General features: G+C 39.8%; 2 protein-coding genes across 3 annotated transcripts in view; both read left to right on the top strand.

Moving 5' to 3' along the window:
* Nucleotides 1–3149: 3149 nt before the first annotated feature.
* Nucleotides 3150–19711, top strand: LOC145467086 (uncharacterized). 2 transcript variants are annotated; one of them, XM_081450608.1, is made up of 14 exons: nt 3152–3522; nt 4418–4612; nt 6337–6632; nt 9527–9629; nt 9896–10186; nt 10529–10602; nt 13014–13196; nt 15211–15384; nt 16024–16170; nt 17320–17400; nt 17599–17773; nt 17964–18024; nt 18710–18776; nt 19258–19711. In XM_081450608.1, exons 1-14 carry the CDS (start codon nt 3400–3402, stop codon nt 19304–19306), a joined length of 2019 nt encoding a protein of 672 aa, XP_081306734.1. In that variant the 5' UTR covers nt 3152–3399; the 3' UTR covers nt 19307–19711. The 2 variants fall into 2 exon arrangements, with proteins under 2 accessions (XP_081306733.1, XP_081306734.1); XM_081450607.1 differs by lacking the exon at nt 19258–19711 and having other exon boundaries at nt 3150–3522; nt 18710–19214.
* The window catches only part of LOC145467088 (transient receptor potential cation channel subfamily V member 5-like), a 92468-nt gene continuing 77335 nt past the window's right edge, over nt 5969–21101 (top strand). Inside the window, exon 1 of the mRNA XM_081450612.1 lies at nt 5969–5981. The gene's annotated coding sequence lies outside the window, so the exon portion shown is untranslated. The remainder of the gene's footprint in view (nt 5982–21101) is intronic.

Raw genomic sequence — 21101 nt, 5'->3', positions numbered from 1 at the left:
GCGCTTGATTAGGTCCATGTCTCCAATATAAGGTTATTTTGCCATAAAACAGGACGTAACATGTCGATCAAAGTCGATCATCGAAAACGTAGTCGATAAGTCGATAGTACTCGATGTTTGTCAATAATTGTCAATCGACAAGTTAAGTTTGTCGATAAAAGTCGATAATCACAAGGTTTTCAACTGACTATCGATTTTATCGACAAAAATGCAGACAAATGTTTTTATCAGTTACAAAATTCAAGAGACCAAACCAATAATAGCTCCAATGACTTTTTTTATGCCGAGTGTAAACAGCTCTAAAGTAAATCTGTATGACAATAAACGTAAATAAAAACCTGAACAACCAAGTGCTCTGTTATTCATTACAGAATAGAATGTTTAAATTACCTCGAGAAATGATCGATTAACAGTTTCAGCTGAACTAAATCGCGATCTATAACATAACTCGAACCAGCCTAGTTCCCAGAGTCTCTCTAGGCGGGGGAGATGAGAGATCCTGGGAACTCGAAGTCGTGTTTCTTCGGGTGGACAGAACGGGCCAAAGTTTAGACTAGATGCGGGAAAAAATCGAGGCCAGCAAAGTAATTAAGAAGTGATGTAAAGTAAATTGACATTTGATTTCATCGGTGTTTTTATTCAGTTCAACATTTGACAAATACAAGCTGCTACGATTCTCCTCCCTCTCCGCTAGGTGTGCTGTATTCGCTGGGTTTGTATGCCCCTTGCTTCTCTTGCACCTGTGACTGTTGCACCAGTCCGCAACCTACGTATGCCTACGCCGTACATCGTTTTTTGTATTTCCGACACTTGTCGATTGAAATCGATCAAAATCGATCAAAATCAATCATAATCGAACAAAGTCGATAATCACAATAAATTGTGTGATCGACTTTTATCGATTTCCGATATTTGTCGATTAATTAGTATCGACAACGATCGACAATGATCGATTTTTATCGACTATCGAAATAATCGACGTGTTACGTCCTGCATAAAAGTACCGTCCAAGTTAGACACCGTGTAGCCTATTAATCGTTTTCTAGCCTTCCGTACGATCAGTATAAGTGCCGATTATGTTACACTTCCATGTTACGGGCGTTATTGAGAATGTTAGCGATAGTTTCTTCATTTATATTATTTTATCTTTATACTTCGGTATGTTTAGTTACGTTAGCTTCTGTTTTCGTTATTGTATTTCAGTTCGAAGCGGCATACGGTTTACATCATACGACTTACGGCTAAGCTTACAGTACGTGGTTTAATTCTACCTTCGTCTTAGCACGTGATTCGTTTCAATTGAGTTTGTATGGAACATTGATCTCTGTCAATTAAACCCTGTTTACATCGTAGTCAGAAGTTCTTGTCGAGTTCGTTTTTAACACTACGCACTGCTCTACGCATGTGATTACTTGGATTTTTGGCCTGCTATATTCTGTCCTTGTAATTCACAGCCATAAAATATACGAAAGACGCGTACGGGGAAGCCTCGGGGAAGCCTCCGGGAAGCCTCGAAATTTGTGCTCTTTCCCCTCTGCCATTTTGTTCAGCCCATTTTCCCGTGGGTTCGTGAACTCGTTCCATGCTTCACAATTTGCTCAGCGGAATAACAGATACAAACAACAATTAACGACCTAAAAATATATCTTCCATAGCCTGATTGAGCCACGAATGGAAGGTAAGAACTTTCCTTCTTACCATCGGCATTTTCTTACGCTGAAAACAGCTTTTGGGCATTTTTTTTTTGGGGGGGGGGGGTAGGCTTTGGTAGATTGTGCTCGAAAAAAAAGCTTATTATGCTTTTAGCAGTGCTCATATTTTTTAGAAATTATGCCAAAATTATGCTACTTTCTGAAAATTATGCTCTCTGTCACCGAAGTTATGCTACTTGGATTTTAAGGAAAATAAAGATCGCCAGTAGCTTAACTCTATCAATTTTGACTTTAATGAACATTCAGACAGTCCACCTTCCAGTCTTACAGTCTTCAGCATGGCAAATACGCATGTGCGCACCTCGAAAAGCCAAATGATATCCAAATCAACCATTTCTGGGTTCTGAATCCGGGTCAGAAAGTTACTTGTATATACTTGTTTTAGACGCCATCCAGGCAAAGCCCTCAGTTTAGTATAAAGACAACTATGCATGTTGTTAATCTCTCTGTTATCGGTTATTGTACTGAAGCATTACACAAGCCTGTAAATAGTCCACGAGAGCATGCTCTTGTGAATCATTGAACGATGAGTTAAGAATAGAGAATACTCGTTCAGTGGCTGCAGAGTCTAGAGATTGAAGCTCTCGGTACGGCACTGGGAGTGCTGGAAGTGCTGGGAGTGGAATCAGTGGATGTACTCGAGGACGACGCCATCTTTGATCTAAGGCCTGAGGGGCCGAGCCGCCGAGCCATAAGCGTGGTGGCCTGAGGAGAGTCTCAGCCTCTCAGATATGTACGGGGTGACCTAGCTAGAGTCTTCCAGACCTCGATATTTTCCAATAACAATACAGAAGTAAAGTACAAACTGAATTATTCTAGAACTATGATGGGTTTTTTTTTGTTTTCAAGGCATAAAAGCTCGGATTATGCTAGCAGTGCTAAACTGAAATAAAAGCTTTAAATTATGCTCGTTTTTCTAAATTATGCTAAAAATTATGCTAGCACAATCTACCAAAGCCTAGGGGGGGGGGGGGGGAGGGCGGGGGTTGGGGTGTTAAAAACCCGAGTCTGTTACATGTGCACAGTGTAACACTCGAAAAATCACCGACACAAGTCTGAATCTATTAGACAACCCATAAGTGAAATCTTTATTTATTATTTTTACTCTATTTTAGGGTGGTGCGTAGAGGGGGTCCGTAGGGGTAGTCCATGGACCGGTCCGTAGGGTAGTCCGCGGACCGGGGGGTCAGTGTTTCCGGGTTACCCATTTATACCGCCATTAAGCGTCTTTTTAACAATATTTTTAACATCTACTTGTAGTTTAAAAGACGCTACACAGTTTCTTCCACACTAAGGCGTAAGGCTATTCTCCTGCCCGTCTTCTTCCTGCCATTTTGAAAAGTGGAAAAGGCCCTGGAGGCGAGATTGGAGATTTGCCAAACGGACAAACACGCATGCCCCGAAGTGACGTCAATATAGTTTGTAAACTCCGTGCGGTCAAGATTCCGTTGTGTGGCCTTCAAAGGTAAGTGCCATGCAGAGCTGGTTAATTAATAATTCTGCCTTCATGGAGTAAATATGGCTACGGTTAAGGAAAAATGTCTTGTTAAGTAATTCGGTTTGATGCCACTTCAAGTTACGATTTGAGCGCGCCCTTCTGGAAAGCTAAAAGGCCGGTAAAAGGCTGTTTTCAGCGCATGAATATTAGTTGATTTGCATCTTCAAGCTAGAGTTAAAAGATTAAGGAATGAAAAGAAAAGAACAGGAGCTGGTCGAGCGAGCTGAAGGAAATGAGAGTTGGGAGGAAGAGCCAGCTGATCGGCAAGCTGATGGCCTGGAAGATGGATTTGACCGAGAGTTCTGGATTAAGGTATCAAACTTTTAAGATTTTTTTAATTTAAGTTTTTAAGAATTTAAATAGCGAGTTTGGATTGTATGATATTAATTTGAGGTTAATTATAATTTGGTTGTGTAATAAAATAGGGAAGATATTTGTTACAAACATTGTTTTTGTTATTTAAAAGTTTAAAACGTTGAACTAAAGAATCCTTTGTTTTACTAGCCAACAGTTCTCTGGTTGGCATATTAATAACAATAGGTGACGTCATGATATCTTTGCTATACTAACATATTGGCATTGGCTAACATTTCCCAGTACCCACGGTAATATAAAAATATTAATCATAACATAACTAAAGCAAAGTGTGCACTCTGATTGGTTACCGGTAATTCATTGTCTACCATTTGCCCATGGGTGTACGCTGCTGACGTTTGCTTATGTGATGTATCTCAATAAAAGGGCTTCTTTTGCTCCAATGTGGCAATGTTATGTTATTAAAACAAATGGCAAATGCCACAGCTGTACACTATTGAGTTATAGATGCACTTGGGAGGTTAGCTAACCACCTAAAAAGCTAGTGTTGCACTGGGCTATCACCTCAACTCTTACCCTTCTTTCGTGCTTAGCAATCTCCTGCGTGCATCCATAACTCAATAGTGTATGCTATGTCATTTACCATTTGTTAAAACTAAAAATATTTATTCAGTTTTGCTTAATTCGTACTCTCTTGAACACAACAGTCTATCATGTATACTAATGTTTAGGATGAACAAAACAAACTAAATTGTTCTCCCTGGTTGATGTGTGACACTTAAATGGATATAATAAGTCAGAAGAAAATAAAAATTGAAAACTGATAAGGTAGAAAAATGTCAAAGTTTTGTCTTGTGAAAAACATGTAGACACACTAACATAACATTATTAGGTTCAACAAAGGAGAAGTGAAGGAATGTCATGGAACAGAGCCATGGATGAAGTGCGAGTTGAAAGGCTGATCCAAAAGTACAAAGACAATGGTCAGCTAGCCAGTGAAGACCCTGCTCTTGTGATGTTAAAAAAGTGGCCAGCATCAAAACAGTATCAATATAATTCAGATCGCCTTCCAGGCCTTGAACAACTGGTATGTATTATGTATAAAATTACATCCTTATAGCAGAACTCCTGTAAGCGGAAGGGCCATACCTTAGAAAATTTGGTAACCCATCAATCTAAAAAATTTTGGTTGTTACATGACTGTCCATTTGTATGTATGTTTGTACATACTTCCATACATCTGTACACCCACTTCATGTAAATCAATGTGAAATGTCACTCTGCAACAATCTAGGAGGGGCAAATCTTTGATATTGAGCATCCGTGTTATGTTCAACTGACACCTGTCAAAAGAAGGTGTCTGCTGACCAGTATCACATGACCATATCATGGGCTCATGTTTAGAGCTCATCAAGGTCACATGTTTTTTTTGAAGTTGACCACTGTCCAGACACTTTCCTGCACGTGATTGGTTGAAAACTGGCCATGACAATGCAGCACTGAAATGGGTTCCTCACATTTGCTTCAAATTTCCTGTCCTGTTCAGAACTTTACAATGATGAATCGTTGCTAATCTTTTACTTATTGCCATTTTGGACAGTTCAGACAACATTTACTGCAAACTACATCTTCTCTATAAATAATTTCATGTAAAAGGGAGCTTTATGCAAGCGATGAAGGCAAGTAACTGTTGTTAATCACTCAAAGTCGTCGGTTTGTGAGTTACTGCGTGAGCTAGCTTATGTGAGATGACAAAACCATTGTTTGAAAAGTTTTTGAGTTTGAATAAAGATCAATTTTTCTAAATTCTTTGGCTTTTTCTTTGCGCAATACTTTGGAAAACTTCACTTTCATACACTTAACGAATTTTTTTAGTTTCTCAAAGGAATTTATGGCTTATTAACTTGCCAGTAAACAGACTTCAATGTGTGCCAGTATCATTGACAATTCTTTGCACGAACTAGGCTTTTACATTTTAACCAAAAAAAGTGGCACATTTTTTTTTTGTTTGCTCTTCTCAAAGAACGGTTAAATCATGATACAAAACTAAATGCAATTTTGAGATGGCAATACCACAATGTATTGGCGGCTGGTTTGGAGAAAATATATTCTGGTATTGGGACAAGTTGCAAAGTGACGGAGCCCAATACCAGAATATATTTTCATTAATGTAATGCCACCAATGTAATGTGGTTTTGCCGTCTTATAATCGCATTTTAGTTTATATAATCAGGAGCTCTGTTTCTAGGCTTGGCTAAATCTATATATTTTAGTTTATTGAATAATAAAACTGAAATCGCAGCTGGAAGAAATTTGAACATATGTTGGATTTATCAGTTAACCTTTTGAGCCCTATTAGCAGTTGTATGTTAGTGTCATGTAAGATTATTTATTTTGATAATTCTTATGATAAGTTCATATGTTCTGCGTAAATTGACTGAGAATGAAGAATGCGGGTCACTGAGAAAGAATGGGCTAGTGAAGGACAGAAACCACTAGGCTGACTGGAAACTCCACTAATCCTAGACTTAGCTTGTACATATCAGACTTTCTTTGCTTTTGAAACATGGCGATGGGTATTTTCACTCCATCTCTCGTTCACTTCTTGTTAACTTGTTTAGTAATTAATCCTCTGAGCGCTGCATGTAATATTTCTTGAACATTAGTCAGAGAGTAGCTTAAGAGTTTTAACACTAATTTTCAAATGTATTTTCCTCAATTTAAAAGAGCAGTTTTCTCACAATAATATTTGCATTTAGTGATAAATTAGCAGTAAGTAGTAAACTACCATTGACATGTGGTTTCTTGCAGATTAATAGATTTTTGGAGATCCTATTAAAGAGTGAACTCAATGCAAACAATAGATATGAGACGTTCAGAGATGAGGAAGATAAGGCAAAGAAGACATTGATGCACTATGCAGCTGAGCTTGACTTTCTACATGTCACTAAAACACTTGTGAAAAACTGTCCTCTCTTGATGGCTCTGAAAACAATGGGCCAGCTTAAACCTGAGAAGAAGCGAGGTTTACTACCAGTTGAGTTGGCATTGACAATGAAGAATGATGATGCGGCAGCATATTTGATAAGAATGATGTGGCATGAAAAGTAAATGACTGAGTTCAGTTTTCTACCCCTAAGAGTTATCAGTCAGTGTGACACACAGACCGCAGACTCTGGATTGAATAATTGGTGTACATGTACCTATGAGGGGTTCTCTTTCAAGTTTCTGATGAGCACCCCGGTCCTTTTTAAATGGGAGTTCCCCCTCAGGGTAAAATGAAAGACTGGAGGTAAAATGAAAACTGCAGTCTGTAGACTTTTTACTGAATTGTGTTCACTTACCATTTCCATCATTGGAAGCTAACCCACTGAAAACAGGCTAACTGGAGCATTATTTAGGCTAACCTGAGTGATATTCAGGCTAACCAAAGTGTTAATCAGGCTAACCAGAGTGATATTCAGGCCAACTGAGTGATAATCAGGCTAACCAAAGTGATAATCAGGCTAACCTGAGTGATATTTAGGCTAAACAGAGTGATTATCAGGTTAACCAGAGTGGTAATCAGGCTAGCCAGAGTGATAGTCAGGCTAACAGGAGTGATAATCAGGCTAACCAGAGTGCAGGTTTTCCCTGTGATTAGCCTGGATAATCCTTTTTAACTTGGAAAAAAATATTTACATTTTCCAAGTTGTAGTGGTGGGACGATTTCACTTCATCACTCCTTCACTTCCTGTTAGACATTTGGAATTCCCCGGGTGGGGGAAGGGAACTCCCATATGAAAAGGTCAGGGATGCTCATTGGAAAATTTGAATTTAACTCCTAAGGGAGACTAATGTGGACGTTGCTCGAGCTTCATTAGACCCCTAAAAGATATCACTTAAAACGGAAGAGGTTCGATCACTAGTCACTGTTCAAGAAAGGATCCCACGTGCACTTGTAGACCTGACTCGCGCACTCAAGTGATCAGCGGAAAACAAATGAGAGCATTTTTTGATTATTTCTTTGAGTGCACCCTAAAGGATACTTTGACAGCTAAAAATGGTGACGTTTCATCATCAACACCCTGAGTGCGACCAGAATCCTTGATTTGCACCCGAGATGACAAGCATCCCCAACCTTTTCACGTAGGATCCCCCCCCCCCCCCCCCACCGACCCGGTTTTGAACATCACATTGCCCAAGGCCATTTTACAGTTGATTACACAGTGTCAAGTTAGTTATTCTTTGAATTTCTGATGCAAGTATTCAATTTCTTACTGCAGAAATGATCTACATTGAATAGATTTTCGCACATTATGTAAATAGCTCATTTCCCAAAGGTGTCGGCTTGTACATGTATAACCATATTCGATTGTCAAAAACTGAGGAGATATTGAAAATCAAAAAATTGATGAGCTGTATGAATTCTCGAATTATGATTCAAGCTGTGAGTAAAAGTTTTGGACGATCAACAGACAAGAGAATTGAGGAGAATTCGAACAACACATTTCGCTATTAGTTATGCAGTATTGTAAATAAATACTTCAAAGATGAATATGAACATGGTGAAATGATGTGAACAAAATAGTTCATAAATAGAAAAACAGACATTACATGAGACTGGGAGTTCAGCAGTCACTAATATTGCCTTGGAAAGGAAAGAGAAAAAAAAAAAAAAAAAAAAGAAGTTGTTACAACACAGGGTATTCGCATTTGGTCACCCATCCAAGCAGGAACCCTGCCAAATAGTGCTGAACTTTGTTGAGCAGACGAGATGTGGTGCTGTCCTTGTGGTACCATGCCTCTATGTTGGATAATTTATTATTATTATTATTATTGTTGTTGTTGTTGTTGTTGTTGTTATTTTTAAGATCCCTTGAAAGATAACAAAGTAAGAAAAACATCACTGATATCACCTGGGAAAATAAAGAACGACAAAAAAATAGGGATGAAAATGTGAATCCAATTATACTTGCTTTGCTGATCAGGCAAGAAGCCATATAATTGCCTCGGATGAGGATCACCTATAACTTCATGAATGTTTTCAACAGTGTTATATCTCCTTGTGTATGCTTTTACCGTTGCATTTTGCCAGTGGGCATTAACTTTAAGTTAACCCTGAGTCTGCATCTTAATAATAATAAATATTAGTATCACCCAACTAGTGGACTAATGCAAATCCTGCATTTTGATTGGCTACGCTACTAGGGGACTATTAGTAATAGTCCTCGAGTAGCAAAATTGGCGCCATTGAGCGTGACGTTTTCTTTCGTTTTATTCCCAAATAAATATTTCTTCAACTTACATTTGCTAACTTTATTATTACCTTTTCTGTCCGACTAGTTGGGTGATACTAAAACAATTAGACCCTTCGCCCTCAAGGGCCACGGGTCAATAGCCCATTCGGCTTCGCCTCATGGGCTATTGACCCATAGCCCTTGCAGGCTACGGGTCTAATTGTTAAGTAGTTTTATAGTGCCTATCCAAGCGTGATCTAGGTGCTTTACAAGTTATAAAGTAGAATAATATTAAAAATAAAATAATACAAGAATCAATTATTGGTTATTCCAAAAAGACTTCCTTAATAAATGAGTTTTAAGCCGAGTTTTGAAAATTTGAAGATTGTTTGATTTTGTGATATATGTATTGGTAAGTCATTCCAGAGTTGTTGCGAGGTGACAGCAAAAGCTCTAGGTCCATAAGACTTCAAGTTATGGCTGGTACAGTTAAGCTGGAGAGATGTAGATGAACGGAGAGTTCTTGAAGGACAGTAGAGGCTTATCAATTCTTCTCCTCAATTCTTACCCTCAGTTTGCAGTCCACAGTCTGTGTTTTACACTGATCATAAGAGTTACTTTCCTCACAGTTGCAAATGGCATCCACACCCTTGGGGTCTAACAGACCCTACTTTGAGTTTGAATGCTTGATTTCCCCAATGGGTAGCACAGTAATCTGGAGTTGCGTCACATCTGTATCATACTTTTATTCAACTCAGTTGTTCATATTTTCTTTCCATCAGAGTCCAGAGTTTGTTTTCATGGACGCCAGGTGATATGTCAAGTTCACAACCTCAGCCATCTTTGTTTAGCTTCCAGTCAATGATTGAGAATTCCAAAATGAAGGTGAGAATATATTATTTATGACCAAAGGGTGATGAAAGGAAACAAAATCATTACCTGGGTGTGTAATCAGACTAACCTTCAACAGACGAAAGGGGGGAGAGTGATCATGAGAGGATATGAAATAAAATAAAATAAAAAAACCAATTTGCAGCAGAAATAGACAGCCAAAAATCATTTACTAGTTAATGACTATATTACCATTACCATGGTAATATTTACTATATTTAGTAACATTGTCAGTGTTGTAAATTTGCAAATGTTTTCAGAAATCAGTAGTAGCCATATTAGACCAGATGGTGAACCCACATTGGCCACACCTACCAAAGCGCAAAGAAAACTATGACAATCAAGATGAAGAGGGGGGAATTGAAGGTGCATGGAGGACCATCCCTGATGATCCATTCAGCTATCACTTTTATTACCACATCCTGGATGGTGACGAGGCAGGCCGACCTCCTAAAGTTATGGCCTCAGAGGGAAACAAGCTGACAGATAATGAATATTTTAACCGGCATGACAAGTCTTGTTTACATCTTATTGCAAAAAGCAATAATAAGGTGATGCAACATTAAAATCTTTATCTTTCATTATAGTGTGATGATGTTTACAGAATTACAGTACCACTCAAGTGTTTGTCTATGGGGATGTGGAAAGACCTTGCGGTTGACAAAAAGTTCTTTTACAATTCACCACATTGGAAATTTCTGGACCACATTCTGGACAAATGTGACCACGCAAACACTGCATTCTTGCTGAGGTGTGAAAGTAGTATCAGTCTGCAAATCAGCCAAGGCAAAATTGTATTAAGGCTTTTGGGTGTGTTTTTGACACACTCATATCTGAAATTTTAGTGAAAAAGTTTTCTGATCGTTTTTTGTCCCATTTGTTTTTATTTTCAGGAAGCCTTGCAACATCCAGTTGTTAGGATGCTGATAAAAATAAAATGGCAGAGCTATGGACACTGGTTTCTAAGGTAAACTTATCCTGCCACACTAATAGACCTTTTGCATAAATGGCAACTAATTAAGAAATAGAAAACTGTACCATGTTTCTATCAAGTTATAGAAACACAAGTGGAAGTTGGGAGAACAAGAAATGCTGTGGGAACATGAGCTGACAGGCAAGTGTTTCCTCAGCTTTTTCAAGTTCTCTCAAACTTTCATGAGTGTTACTATTTCAAATGGCTCAAAACAGTTTCCAAACCTTAGATTTTGATGGGTTGTCATAACCAGTCCTTATCACTTGATGCTACAATTGTGGTATCAAAAAGACTGCCCAACAATTGGTGAGCACGTTGTTATCATTTTCGTGACATAATAGGTTACCGTAGCAACAGTTTGACGTGCTAAAAACACCGTAAATTACAGCTTTAGGGACTTATAATTCAAAAACGGCATGGTGAATTTTTTTATACTATCAAATTGTGATAAGCATGATGAGATGCAACTTTTAGCAAAGTTTGAAAAAATTCTGTTCATAGGGTTCAGAGCTGCCTTAAATTTTTGAAAATTTAACGTGGCTCTGAACCTCTATGTACAGAATTTTTTTGAATCTTAATGAAATTGACCCATCAAAATGTAAGTTCTGGAGACTGAGCCACCTTAACTCAATAGAAACATGGAGAACATCTTTTCTATTTCTTTTAGAAAATACCGAGACGAAAAGAAGAAAAACAGCTTGTTTACGTTGATCATGAAGATGTAAATTCTCTTTGCTCGTGCCATCATTACGTCAACAGCTTGTACTAGTTCTGTGTTTCTATCAAGTTATAGAAACACGGTTTTAAACCAATCAGTGCACCTATTTACAAAGGGCTATTTTCTAAATTTGAATAACAATACTTCATTCATCCTTAGCCTCGTACTGATGTTTCCAGACAAAGGAATTGCACTTGAATGAGGCTTAGGATGTATAAGGATTGTTATTCAAATATTGGCACCCTTTATGCGAAGGCTCTATCTTAGACTTTATCCAACCTTGATCTCAGCCTGGAATTGAGGTTGGACATTATGAATCACGGTACAGTATAGTGAATCTTATTAGCAAGCTTTTATTAATTAGAAACCATAAAACAGTAGTCTGAATTTCTTAAAAACTAAATTACTATTAAATAAATACTAGTTCACTGATGTCATTAAAGTATAGTCAACTGTTTGAATACCGTTATGAGTCGATTTATCCCCCTCCTTCCAGTAAGCGCTCCTGTTTGAATAAATGCCCCCGTTCAAATGTGTTTTTATTGATAGGCGCGCCTATTCCAAATTAAGCGCACCTATTCTAATATTATATGTAACAGTGCCGTCAGAGTACATGTCAACGAATTAAGGTTCATCTTCCTCAATTGCTCACACACATCATAACAAAAACAGTGGTCTTCGTCTGAGTTTCTCTACTATTATTTCCATGTGAATTTATAATTCCTTCACGTAAACTTTGCATGAATATTCACCATATATTTGCTACTGTTACAGCTCTGTTATTGTTCCTTTTTTAATAAATACCATATTAACGTTTTGCTTTGAACATTCGGCTATTTCGCTGAAAAAAAAAAAGCGTCCTGTCCCGAATAAGCGCCCTTTCTCGAATAGGCGCCCTCCCTTGAGGTTACCAAAAGTAAATACGCGCCCCGGGCGCTAAATCAAGTCATTTCGTATGGGAAGTGCAGGTAGTTCGGACTTTATCAAATTCTTTCCTTATGTCTTGTGAAAATCGCTATTAATGTCTTGTTACAGTTTGCACCCCTTCAACAGTCAGAGTGATATCTTCATATTAGTCTGTTATTGTTTTCTAAGGTGAATTTTCATGTAGGATCGTTTTGATCCCAAATACTTGAAGTGAGATTTTACTGAGTTGCCCTCTACCAGCATCAAGCCACCAATTTTTCATTCCTAAAGGTTGCCGCACACTAGCCGATTTTTTTGTCGTAGAACTGCGGATTTTTTGTCGGGGTCAAATCGGGTTAAAATTTGTCGGGCCATCAGCTTGCCGCACACTAGCCGATTTTTTGTCACGACTAACCGCGTCGAGGCTTGGGGCCGAGTCATCCAAAATCAAGATAGCGCCTATTCCACTCACGTGACTCTCGTGACATTTCTTAATTGGTTGAGGCGCGCGCGAGCCCCGACAAATTGTCTTGGCCCACCGCACACTAGCCGACAAGGCCCGACAAGACGTTTTGAGATCTTTCAGTGTCAGATATCGCCCGGCAAACCCCGACCTTGTCGCAGACTTGTCTGAATTCACCGCACACTAGCCGGCAAGTGAAGATTTTTTGTCGGCCGTCAAAAACTCGGCTAGTGTCCGGCGGCCTTAAAAAGGTAGCACCTAACGAAAATTTACCTCTGTCCCTTTTAAGTGTTTTTCTTTAATTTATTTCTTGTACAGCCTTCAAGCTGGAGTTCATGTGATTTTCTTGCTTCTCTTGTCATATTCTCTAATGTACGGCTCAACAAGACTGGATCCCACACTTTACAAGGGTGCTGCTGACTCACTGCGTGGGATCTGTGAACTTCTAACCCTTGTGATGGTCGTCGTTTATGCCTGTGAAGAAATCAATCAAATCAGAAAGTAAGTAGTGGTCAGGAAAAATGTACGATTTACAGAACCCTGTTAGGGGACAATTTTCGTGTGACTGAAAACCCGCTTAATATCAAGACACGGTACTGGTTTCAAAGGGCTTTTTTTAGACTGACGTGAATTGGTTACACCATCGACTAGCCGATACTCAGTTGATTCAGAAGATGACTTTCACTCAGTTTGTTGACACATAAGTCAGCAACAACCTACAGTTGTTTTCAGAGGATGAAATGGCACTACGGTTAGCCTTAATACTTAGATAGCGCTCAGGTTAGCCTCAGTGCTATTGATTTGACAGTTGTTAGCTCAATAACTGTAAGAGTTAACCCTACATACATCGGTATCCCACGTTGACTCTTACCTGTTGTGCGATCATTTACGTCATTTTAACAGTCATAGTGACTGTGGTTTTAAACACGCCCATATTTTTTTTCGTAAACCTAGCCTAAAATCTAAAATGAATAATGCTAGTTTGGCGTGAAACAATACGTATCAGGACAATGGGAAGTTAAAAAATTCCCTGAAGTGAACAAGACATTCACATAGCTAGGTGACCTGGCCTTCCTACCTCACTTTTGGATTGTGCACGCTTCGAAGCTGACGTTTGACGAGTTTCTTCGTGACTTTCTTTGTTTGTCGTGCAGCACCAGAAGGTTCTTTTCTTGGATTGTTTCCATCGGTCCTAAGGGGGTTTTTCCTCTTTTGAGTTAAGTGTTCATTTGTGGATTTTTTGCGACGTTCAATTTTTCCACATGGCTTTCTCGTCTTACTGTCCGCCATCTCGGTTTTTAATCTTCACCTTGTTTTGCAGTCTGGTGGTCTGCTGCTTCAAGTCCTCTTCAGCTGACTTGCCTGTCCCCCGTTATAAGCTCGTATGTACATTCTGGGCGCTTAGTTTTCTTCACTTTGAGTTTTTTTGGTCGATAACGTATAGTATTGTTTTGACGTTCACCGTTCGTTTTTTTTTTTGTTGTTTTTTAGTTTTTTTAATTTTTTTTTCATTGCCTCTGTACCGCTTCAGTTTTCTGTTTTCTGTCCTGGTACACGCAGGGCTTCTCTCTTTTTTTTTTCACCTTTTCTCTTGTTCTCAGTGTTCTGTTCTTATTGTTCAACCACAGTTGGTCACTGATTTTTGAGGCTTTTGAAATTGTGCATGTTGTTTGCCCCCAGACCTTCCTGGGGTTGTATATAGTTTGAAGGCTTAACCCATTGACTGGGTATCATTGGAAAGATCTTTTCCTCCTGCAGAAGTTGAGTATAGAAGATGCCAATTTTGGTTAAAGAAGATGACGTCAGAAGTGAACAAAGGCCAAGGTTCGTTATGGCCGGTTAACGGCGGCAAGTGAGTCAATGGGAGTCTTTTATTTTTGCTTTGGAACATTGCTGGACTTTTAGCTTATGCAGATGTCCGTCCTTGACAATGGCATTTCCGGCCATTGTGGAGCTTTGGGTCAAATTTTGTTTAAGCCTGACATCTTGGATCTTTGCTTCACCTGAGTGCTGACGTCATCAGGTTATCCCGCCTCCTTGCGTGATATTCTGCGATTGATTTTAGATTTTAGGTTAAGTTTACGACAAAAATATGTTATTTTCCGCAGTAAAATTGATATTTATAAGTAATACCTACCAAAAATCTAAAAGATTTGGTTCACTCTCATTCCTACCGGCACGTTGCTACCTCCCCGCGCACTTCCACAGCCTGAGTTCGCCACACATCAAAAGTGAGGTAGGAAAGCCAGGTCACCTGGCTATGTCTTGTTCACATCCGGGAATTTTTATTACCCATTTTCCTGGTGCATATTGTTTCACGGAAAATTAGCATTATTCATTTTACTTTTTAGGTATGTATTACTTATAAATATAAAATAACATTTTCAAAACTGCATTTACCTTCACCCTGGAAATGGCACTAGAAAGTGCGAACACCATTGGATTCAAAGCATTTGCTATGATTTGCAGGAACGTTAGGTTACAAGTATCTCCCATTTTGTCTTGTGTCTTCCAGAGAAGGGTACTCGTACTTCAAGGAGTGGATGAACCTGTTTGACTGGTTAGGCCAGCTTCTAATCCTCCTTATAATTCCGTTGCGTTACTCTGACAGTAACGCGCAGTGGTTTGTGGCCTGGCTAGCTTTCCTGTTCAACTGCCTGGGGATTTTTAAGTTTTCTTGCGTGACAAGGTAATCTGAAAACTAAGTTTAGCCTGTGTGTGTCTTGTTTGATCATCTTGAGGAAATCATCTTAAAATCAAATATTTTTGCTTGCCGCGTTGTGGAAACCAGTTGCGCTTCCCTTAAAACCTGAGTGAAATTCCCCCGTCTACTAATCTTGACAGACTGCCATCAGTTCTTTCTATACATTATTTTTAGCGCCTGCATAGTGGGCATTCATTTTCAAAAGCGCGCGAAGGGAATGAATTTTAAAAACTGCGAGCGAGTGCGAAAAACTGGGAAAAAATAAGGAGCAGTGGCAGGGGGTGGGGCAAAGAAGATGAATCCTTTCCTCCATTCTCCTTTTCCTGCTCAGCCCGCCCGAGCCACCCCCCTCTTCCCTCCTTCACTTGCTCACCGCAGGCGCGCTCGTTTGCTCGTTTGCTCGTTCGATGTTCTCGCCTGGAAAATGAAAATGGAACGTCTACAGGCTACATTTCTTTCAGTTTTTAGGAACAGATATTTTTTACTTCTTATATATCAAGCTACAGTATTTGCTCCCTTCGCTCTCTCTGTACTTCGCGCTTAGCGGTCTTTGATTACAGTTGAACGAACTCAGACTAATTACGTAAGCTCATTTTTCTAATCAATAATTTCCTGTATTTGTAGGACCACGGGATTATACACAAAAACCTTGGCAAAGATCATTAGACAAGACGTGACAAGATTCATGGTAGTTTTTGCTGTGGTTTTTCTCTCCTTTTGTGGTTCGTTGTTCTTGTCTCTTCATTCTTCTACGCAAAGCCAACAATTTAGGTGCGTACATGTTATTTACTTGGCCAGTCTCACCTTCGGGTATTTATGGTGCTCTTCTTCTACCGCTTACGCTGCTAACGACAACGGCAAAAAAGAAATCACTAGTCGCGTTTATTCGACCAGCGGTCGGAAAACGAGAGGTCTGGGAGCAGCCATTTCAGGCATGCGCCGTAGATGCAGACTGCGCAGTGAAACCGGATAGGCAGAATCACCAGAATTCGGTTATTTCAAAATGATTGCTCCCAGAGCCCCCGTTTTCCGACCGCTGGTCAAGGGCAACGAAGACTCTGGGAACGAGATTGCGGGCTTTACTGATCAGCGGACCGCCTTTACGCATGCGCAGGGGGCGATCTTGCAACGTCGAGATTTTAATTTGTGGTAAGAACGCGCGCGAAAAATTCCTTATACATGAAGCTAATATTTCAAAAACTGATCCGGTGAGCCTACTTTTTTAATGCAAAAAAATAGTCTACAGCAAAAGTGGAATGCATGTGCAAAATTGTAAAAAAATTTGTCGAGTGGAATTTCTCAAACTTGCAAATTTCCATTTTCCTTTTTTAATTTAAGCAAAATCTGCTCCACAAAATTTTTTCATAATTTTCCCTGTTTCTTCTTCTTTGGCTAATAAAAAGATTTTTAGAAGGAAAAAAACATGGGGTCACTGGCTTAGTTTTTAAGATAGATGCAATTGATTGTAAAAAGTAGGTCAAGTTTGTTGATATGCAACAGAACAGTGCAACCTTAATTTATGACTGAAACACAATGAAAGGTACAGTGGAGAGTTACTTTAAAAAGATAGCACAGCCATTCAGAACAGTACAGTTCCAAGCCTGAAAAATCATACCTAGTTCTAAAGTCTCCAAAACACAGAAAACTGTTTTGAGCCACCTTATAAGAGAACCTCATATCCAGTCTTTTTCCACCAGTCATTTGTGTTAATCTCCCTTCAAGCTTCACAGAACAATGTTTTCTTTTTACGCGCTCAATCTATCACGTCACTCGAAAGACGAGTTATACCAGTCCCGAAAAATTCCATGCTGATGACGTAATTCCATAGAGATCCATGCTGAGTTGGTTGCTACTTGCGCGTGAGAATTTAAACCTAGAAAAAGCCCTTTTGAAACACTACAAATTCATTTTAATTTTTAGTGGCTTCGTGGATGTGTTGTTAAGCGGTTTTCGTGCGCTTTCTGAACAGCAGCCAATTGCTGAAGATTACTCAAGTTTCAAGTAAGTGTCAACTGTGTTTATTTCTTGTTAGATGCCAGCCAGCATTGTTTGTTTATTTCATCCCGCACCACCCCACCCAACCCCAAATAGGAACAGTTGTATTGGGTTTTGCTTTGCTCCCAGAAACCAGTTTGGCGTTAATCACTGTTACGTTTTGTGTGGCACTAAGTTTGTGCTGTGATCTCACCTCTCTTGCAGTTGGCTGTCGATTCTGCTGATGTTGGCTTACATGGGAACTGTGCTCGTCATTTTACTCAACATTCTCATTGCACAAATGAGTACAACTTACACGCAGGCCAAGCGAGTGGCTCGTCTAGAGTATGATGTGGATCGTATATTACTTCTCTCTCGTATGGAAAGATGTTCTCTTCTGGTATGTAAGCGTCACGGAATGGATCGCGTTGAACGAGTGTGTGCTATCACTTGTTCGTGACCGCGTGTTTTTGTGATGTCCGTGCGAGCTCTCCCGCGCGCGTGTGCGTGACAGTGAGTATCACTTTGCATCCCTGTTTATCAAGAATTTGACTGATTTCTTTTTTTTGTAACTCTTGTCGTCTTTGCAGAATTTACGTGTAAAGTATTATAAAGAAGGAGACTTGATCAGTGATATGAAACTCGCAGAAGGTTGGAAGTTAGATTAAGATCTGATATCATGCGATATACGTCGGTTCAAGCGCAGACCAGGATCATTGTACTGGGTTCCTAGGCAAAAGACATCCAACTTTTAAGTATCTTCAAGTACCCTCCCCGGAGATATAAATGGGTACTGTGGGATTATTAATGGAGGTCTGACTTAATCTGGGAGGACCGCGGATCGACTAGCACTGCATCCAGGAGAGTTCAAATACTCAATCTAGTGTTTAGTTGCTTCAGGGTGCAAAATCTTTCGAAACGGCACAATCTTTCTTTATCGGGCATCATAACTTGCGGTGTTTTAGGTAGATTTATTGCACCCTGTTTTTCTCTCGAAAATCGGGGAATGGAGTGCGGGCGGGGAGAAAGGATTGGGAGGAGACAAGGATACTTCAGCTCTTCGTCTCCCATGCTGCATTTTTTTCACGTTCGCATTTACATACGCAGGGGTAAGGGCTCGTCGGAGCCTAGGAGATAAGGCTGTGCCGCGCATAAAAAGCCTCTGCTACCCAGGGTAAAAAGTTATCCAATAAATATGGTTGAGAACAACATTTATATTTCATCTCAAGTAATAACTCCCTTGTTGACGAAGGAACCAAGATAATTTTGTTTTTCTTTGTCGAACGTGTTATGCTTGGTAGACTCTCAAAGTGTTAAATTGTTTCTTTCTTTCCAGAGCTTCTTGAATTCAGCGAAGATCGCCATCCTTGGGAGTCAGTGGAAGAGAAGCTTAATGCGATCAGGTATGAGTTGCTTGCTGTGCTTGTTGTCCGTCCATCCCTTCTTCCGTCCCGCTTCTCATCGCCCCTACCCCTCTCCTTCTGTCCTTGTCTCTCTTCCTCCCTCCCTACCCCCTCTCCGTTTTTCTCTTCGTTCTTAGCTCCTGTCTTCATCCCTCCATCCTTGCCTCCCTGTTTTCCACCTCCCTCCGTCCCTCAGTCGCTACCTCACTATCGTCGTCTCTTTCTTTGCCCCTGCCATTTTCCCGTCTCTTCCTGCCTCCTTTCCTTTGTCCCTAGATTCGCCCGACCCTTCCTTCTTCTCTAAGTTCCTGCCTCGCTCTCTCTTCGTCCTTTTCTCTCTCCCTACTCCACGCGCTACCCTTTTTCCTCACTCAACAAACTCACCAATGACATTTCACTCGCTCATTGTATTTCTCTCTGGTGTGAGTTTGGTTTTTCTTTTTCTTCTTATTATTATTATTTCATTTTTTTTTTTTTTCAGAGACAAGATGCGAAAAATGGTAAAACAGATGAGGGCTGGAAGAGAATGAAGAGCTGCCCGTCAAGATGGTTCGAATACGATTGTTTTGCTTGTCGAGTATTTACAACATTAAGTCAACAATAACATGTCTTGTTTAACTTCAAAACAGGAATAAATGAAAAGTTAACTGAAACTATTTGGTTGTTATGGCAGTCAGTGGAGTAAATGTCGTTTGCCGAATCGGAAGTCAACTAATCCCATAAGGACTCTCGCGTATATTCCTTGCTGACGACTTTTTTCAAAGCAATCCTTTTTTTTCCGAGCTCGATTCTAGATCATTCTCGTCCCCATAGCCCTTTTCGCTTCTCTTAGCCGTCGGGGCCTTGACACGAGAAGAGAAGCGAAAAGGGCCAATGAAGGAGAGAATAGGGATTCTAGTTCAGAGTAAGGAAGTAAGTAGTAATCTTTAATGAGGATACCAGCATCACAGTAGAGTGGTTTACAGAAGGGTCCTCAAAAAATTACCTAGATAAAAATAACAACAAATTAAGAAATATATAAATATAAAAAGAATATGAATTAAAAAAGCTAAGAATATATTTCCAAAAGTTAGTTCATAAAACGGCTTTCTCGTTCTTAAAGCTACTCGTCATAAAACGGCCGTCTGGAGAATGGCCCGGAGCCTGTTCGGTCCTTTGCTCTGCTCAAGAAGGGATTACAACGAGAAGGTTTTATCTGGTCGATTACAGTACGTTTAGAAATCCCATAAAATTGGAAAACCTGAGCGCTTAGTGTTGTATGACGGAGAAGCGTGACCCACGAAGCGATGGTGACTGGACCGATGGTAATAAAAAACCAAAACGAACTCAAAGTTAGAAAAATTCCTCTACTGGTATAAGAAAATACTTTCAACTGATCTGCAGTCCTATGCTCAGGAAACACTGTCGTTTGTACTCGCTATTTCTTGGGTATTTCACTCGGTCACTCGTTCGCTTCCTGTTAACATCTTTACCAATCCGCTGACCAGTGCGTACAATGTGACCATTTCAGAGGTTGAGCATTGTACGTGTACTTGGTAACGTAGCTGATTGCGTCAAATGTCAACCCCAGCGCGGGCGTGGCGCTTAAACCATGCCTTGCGTGATGCGCAGAACGTGTGCGCACTAACAAATGTAGGCACCGTCCTTTTAAGGAAAATTGCAAATATAGAAGCATACAGAGGACTGAACGTCGACACACTGACTTTTTATAGCCCATGACGGCAGGGACCTTATACAAACCACAACGCAGCGAAAACGTCCCAAAACAAAGGGTTTAATGGGTCGTACAAGGGCTCTGCACGAGTTATGTCTTTGCACATTTCTTAGCTAACCTATACGAAACAAACAAGTACACACGGGGGCTTTATTTTTGTTGGGATTAAACGCTTTCTTGGCGAATTAAGGTTAGTATTTATCGACCGACAAGTGGCAAGTAAAATATTAATCCATTTTCGAATCACGTCGCCGTTATCTTTGTCTGGGATGATCGTGGTGATCGCGGTTAAAAGAACTAGCTCTGAATAGAAAACTGCGAATTTACATAATTTCCGATAAAGAGGACAATCTCTTGAGGTATACCCAAATTTTCAAAAAGCTTTTTCCCGGAAATTTTCGTTCCATTTGATTTTCATCCCGGAATTTCCTGAATTTTCGGTTGAATGGTTCGCTTTTCGGAAATTCAACAATTTCCGGATTTTCTGGAACTTTTCCTGGGAAATTTCCGTACCATTTGACCCCGTTTCGAAAATTTCGGAAGTTTTGGTCGAATGGTAAGCGCCCTATGTGATGGATTAAAAAGCTAGGTACTATACGTGATTGATGGTC

Source organism: Orbicella franksi, chromosome 14, assembly GCF_964199315.1.
Source record: "Orbicella franksi chromosome 14, jaOrbFran1.1, whole genome shotgun sequence".
NCBI lineage: Eukaryota > Metazoa > Cnidaria > Anthozoa > Scleractinia > Merulinidae > Orbicella > Orbicella franksi.
This window is presented reverse-complemented; position numbering and strand designations above follow the sequence as displayed.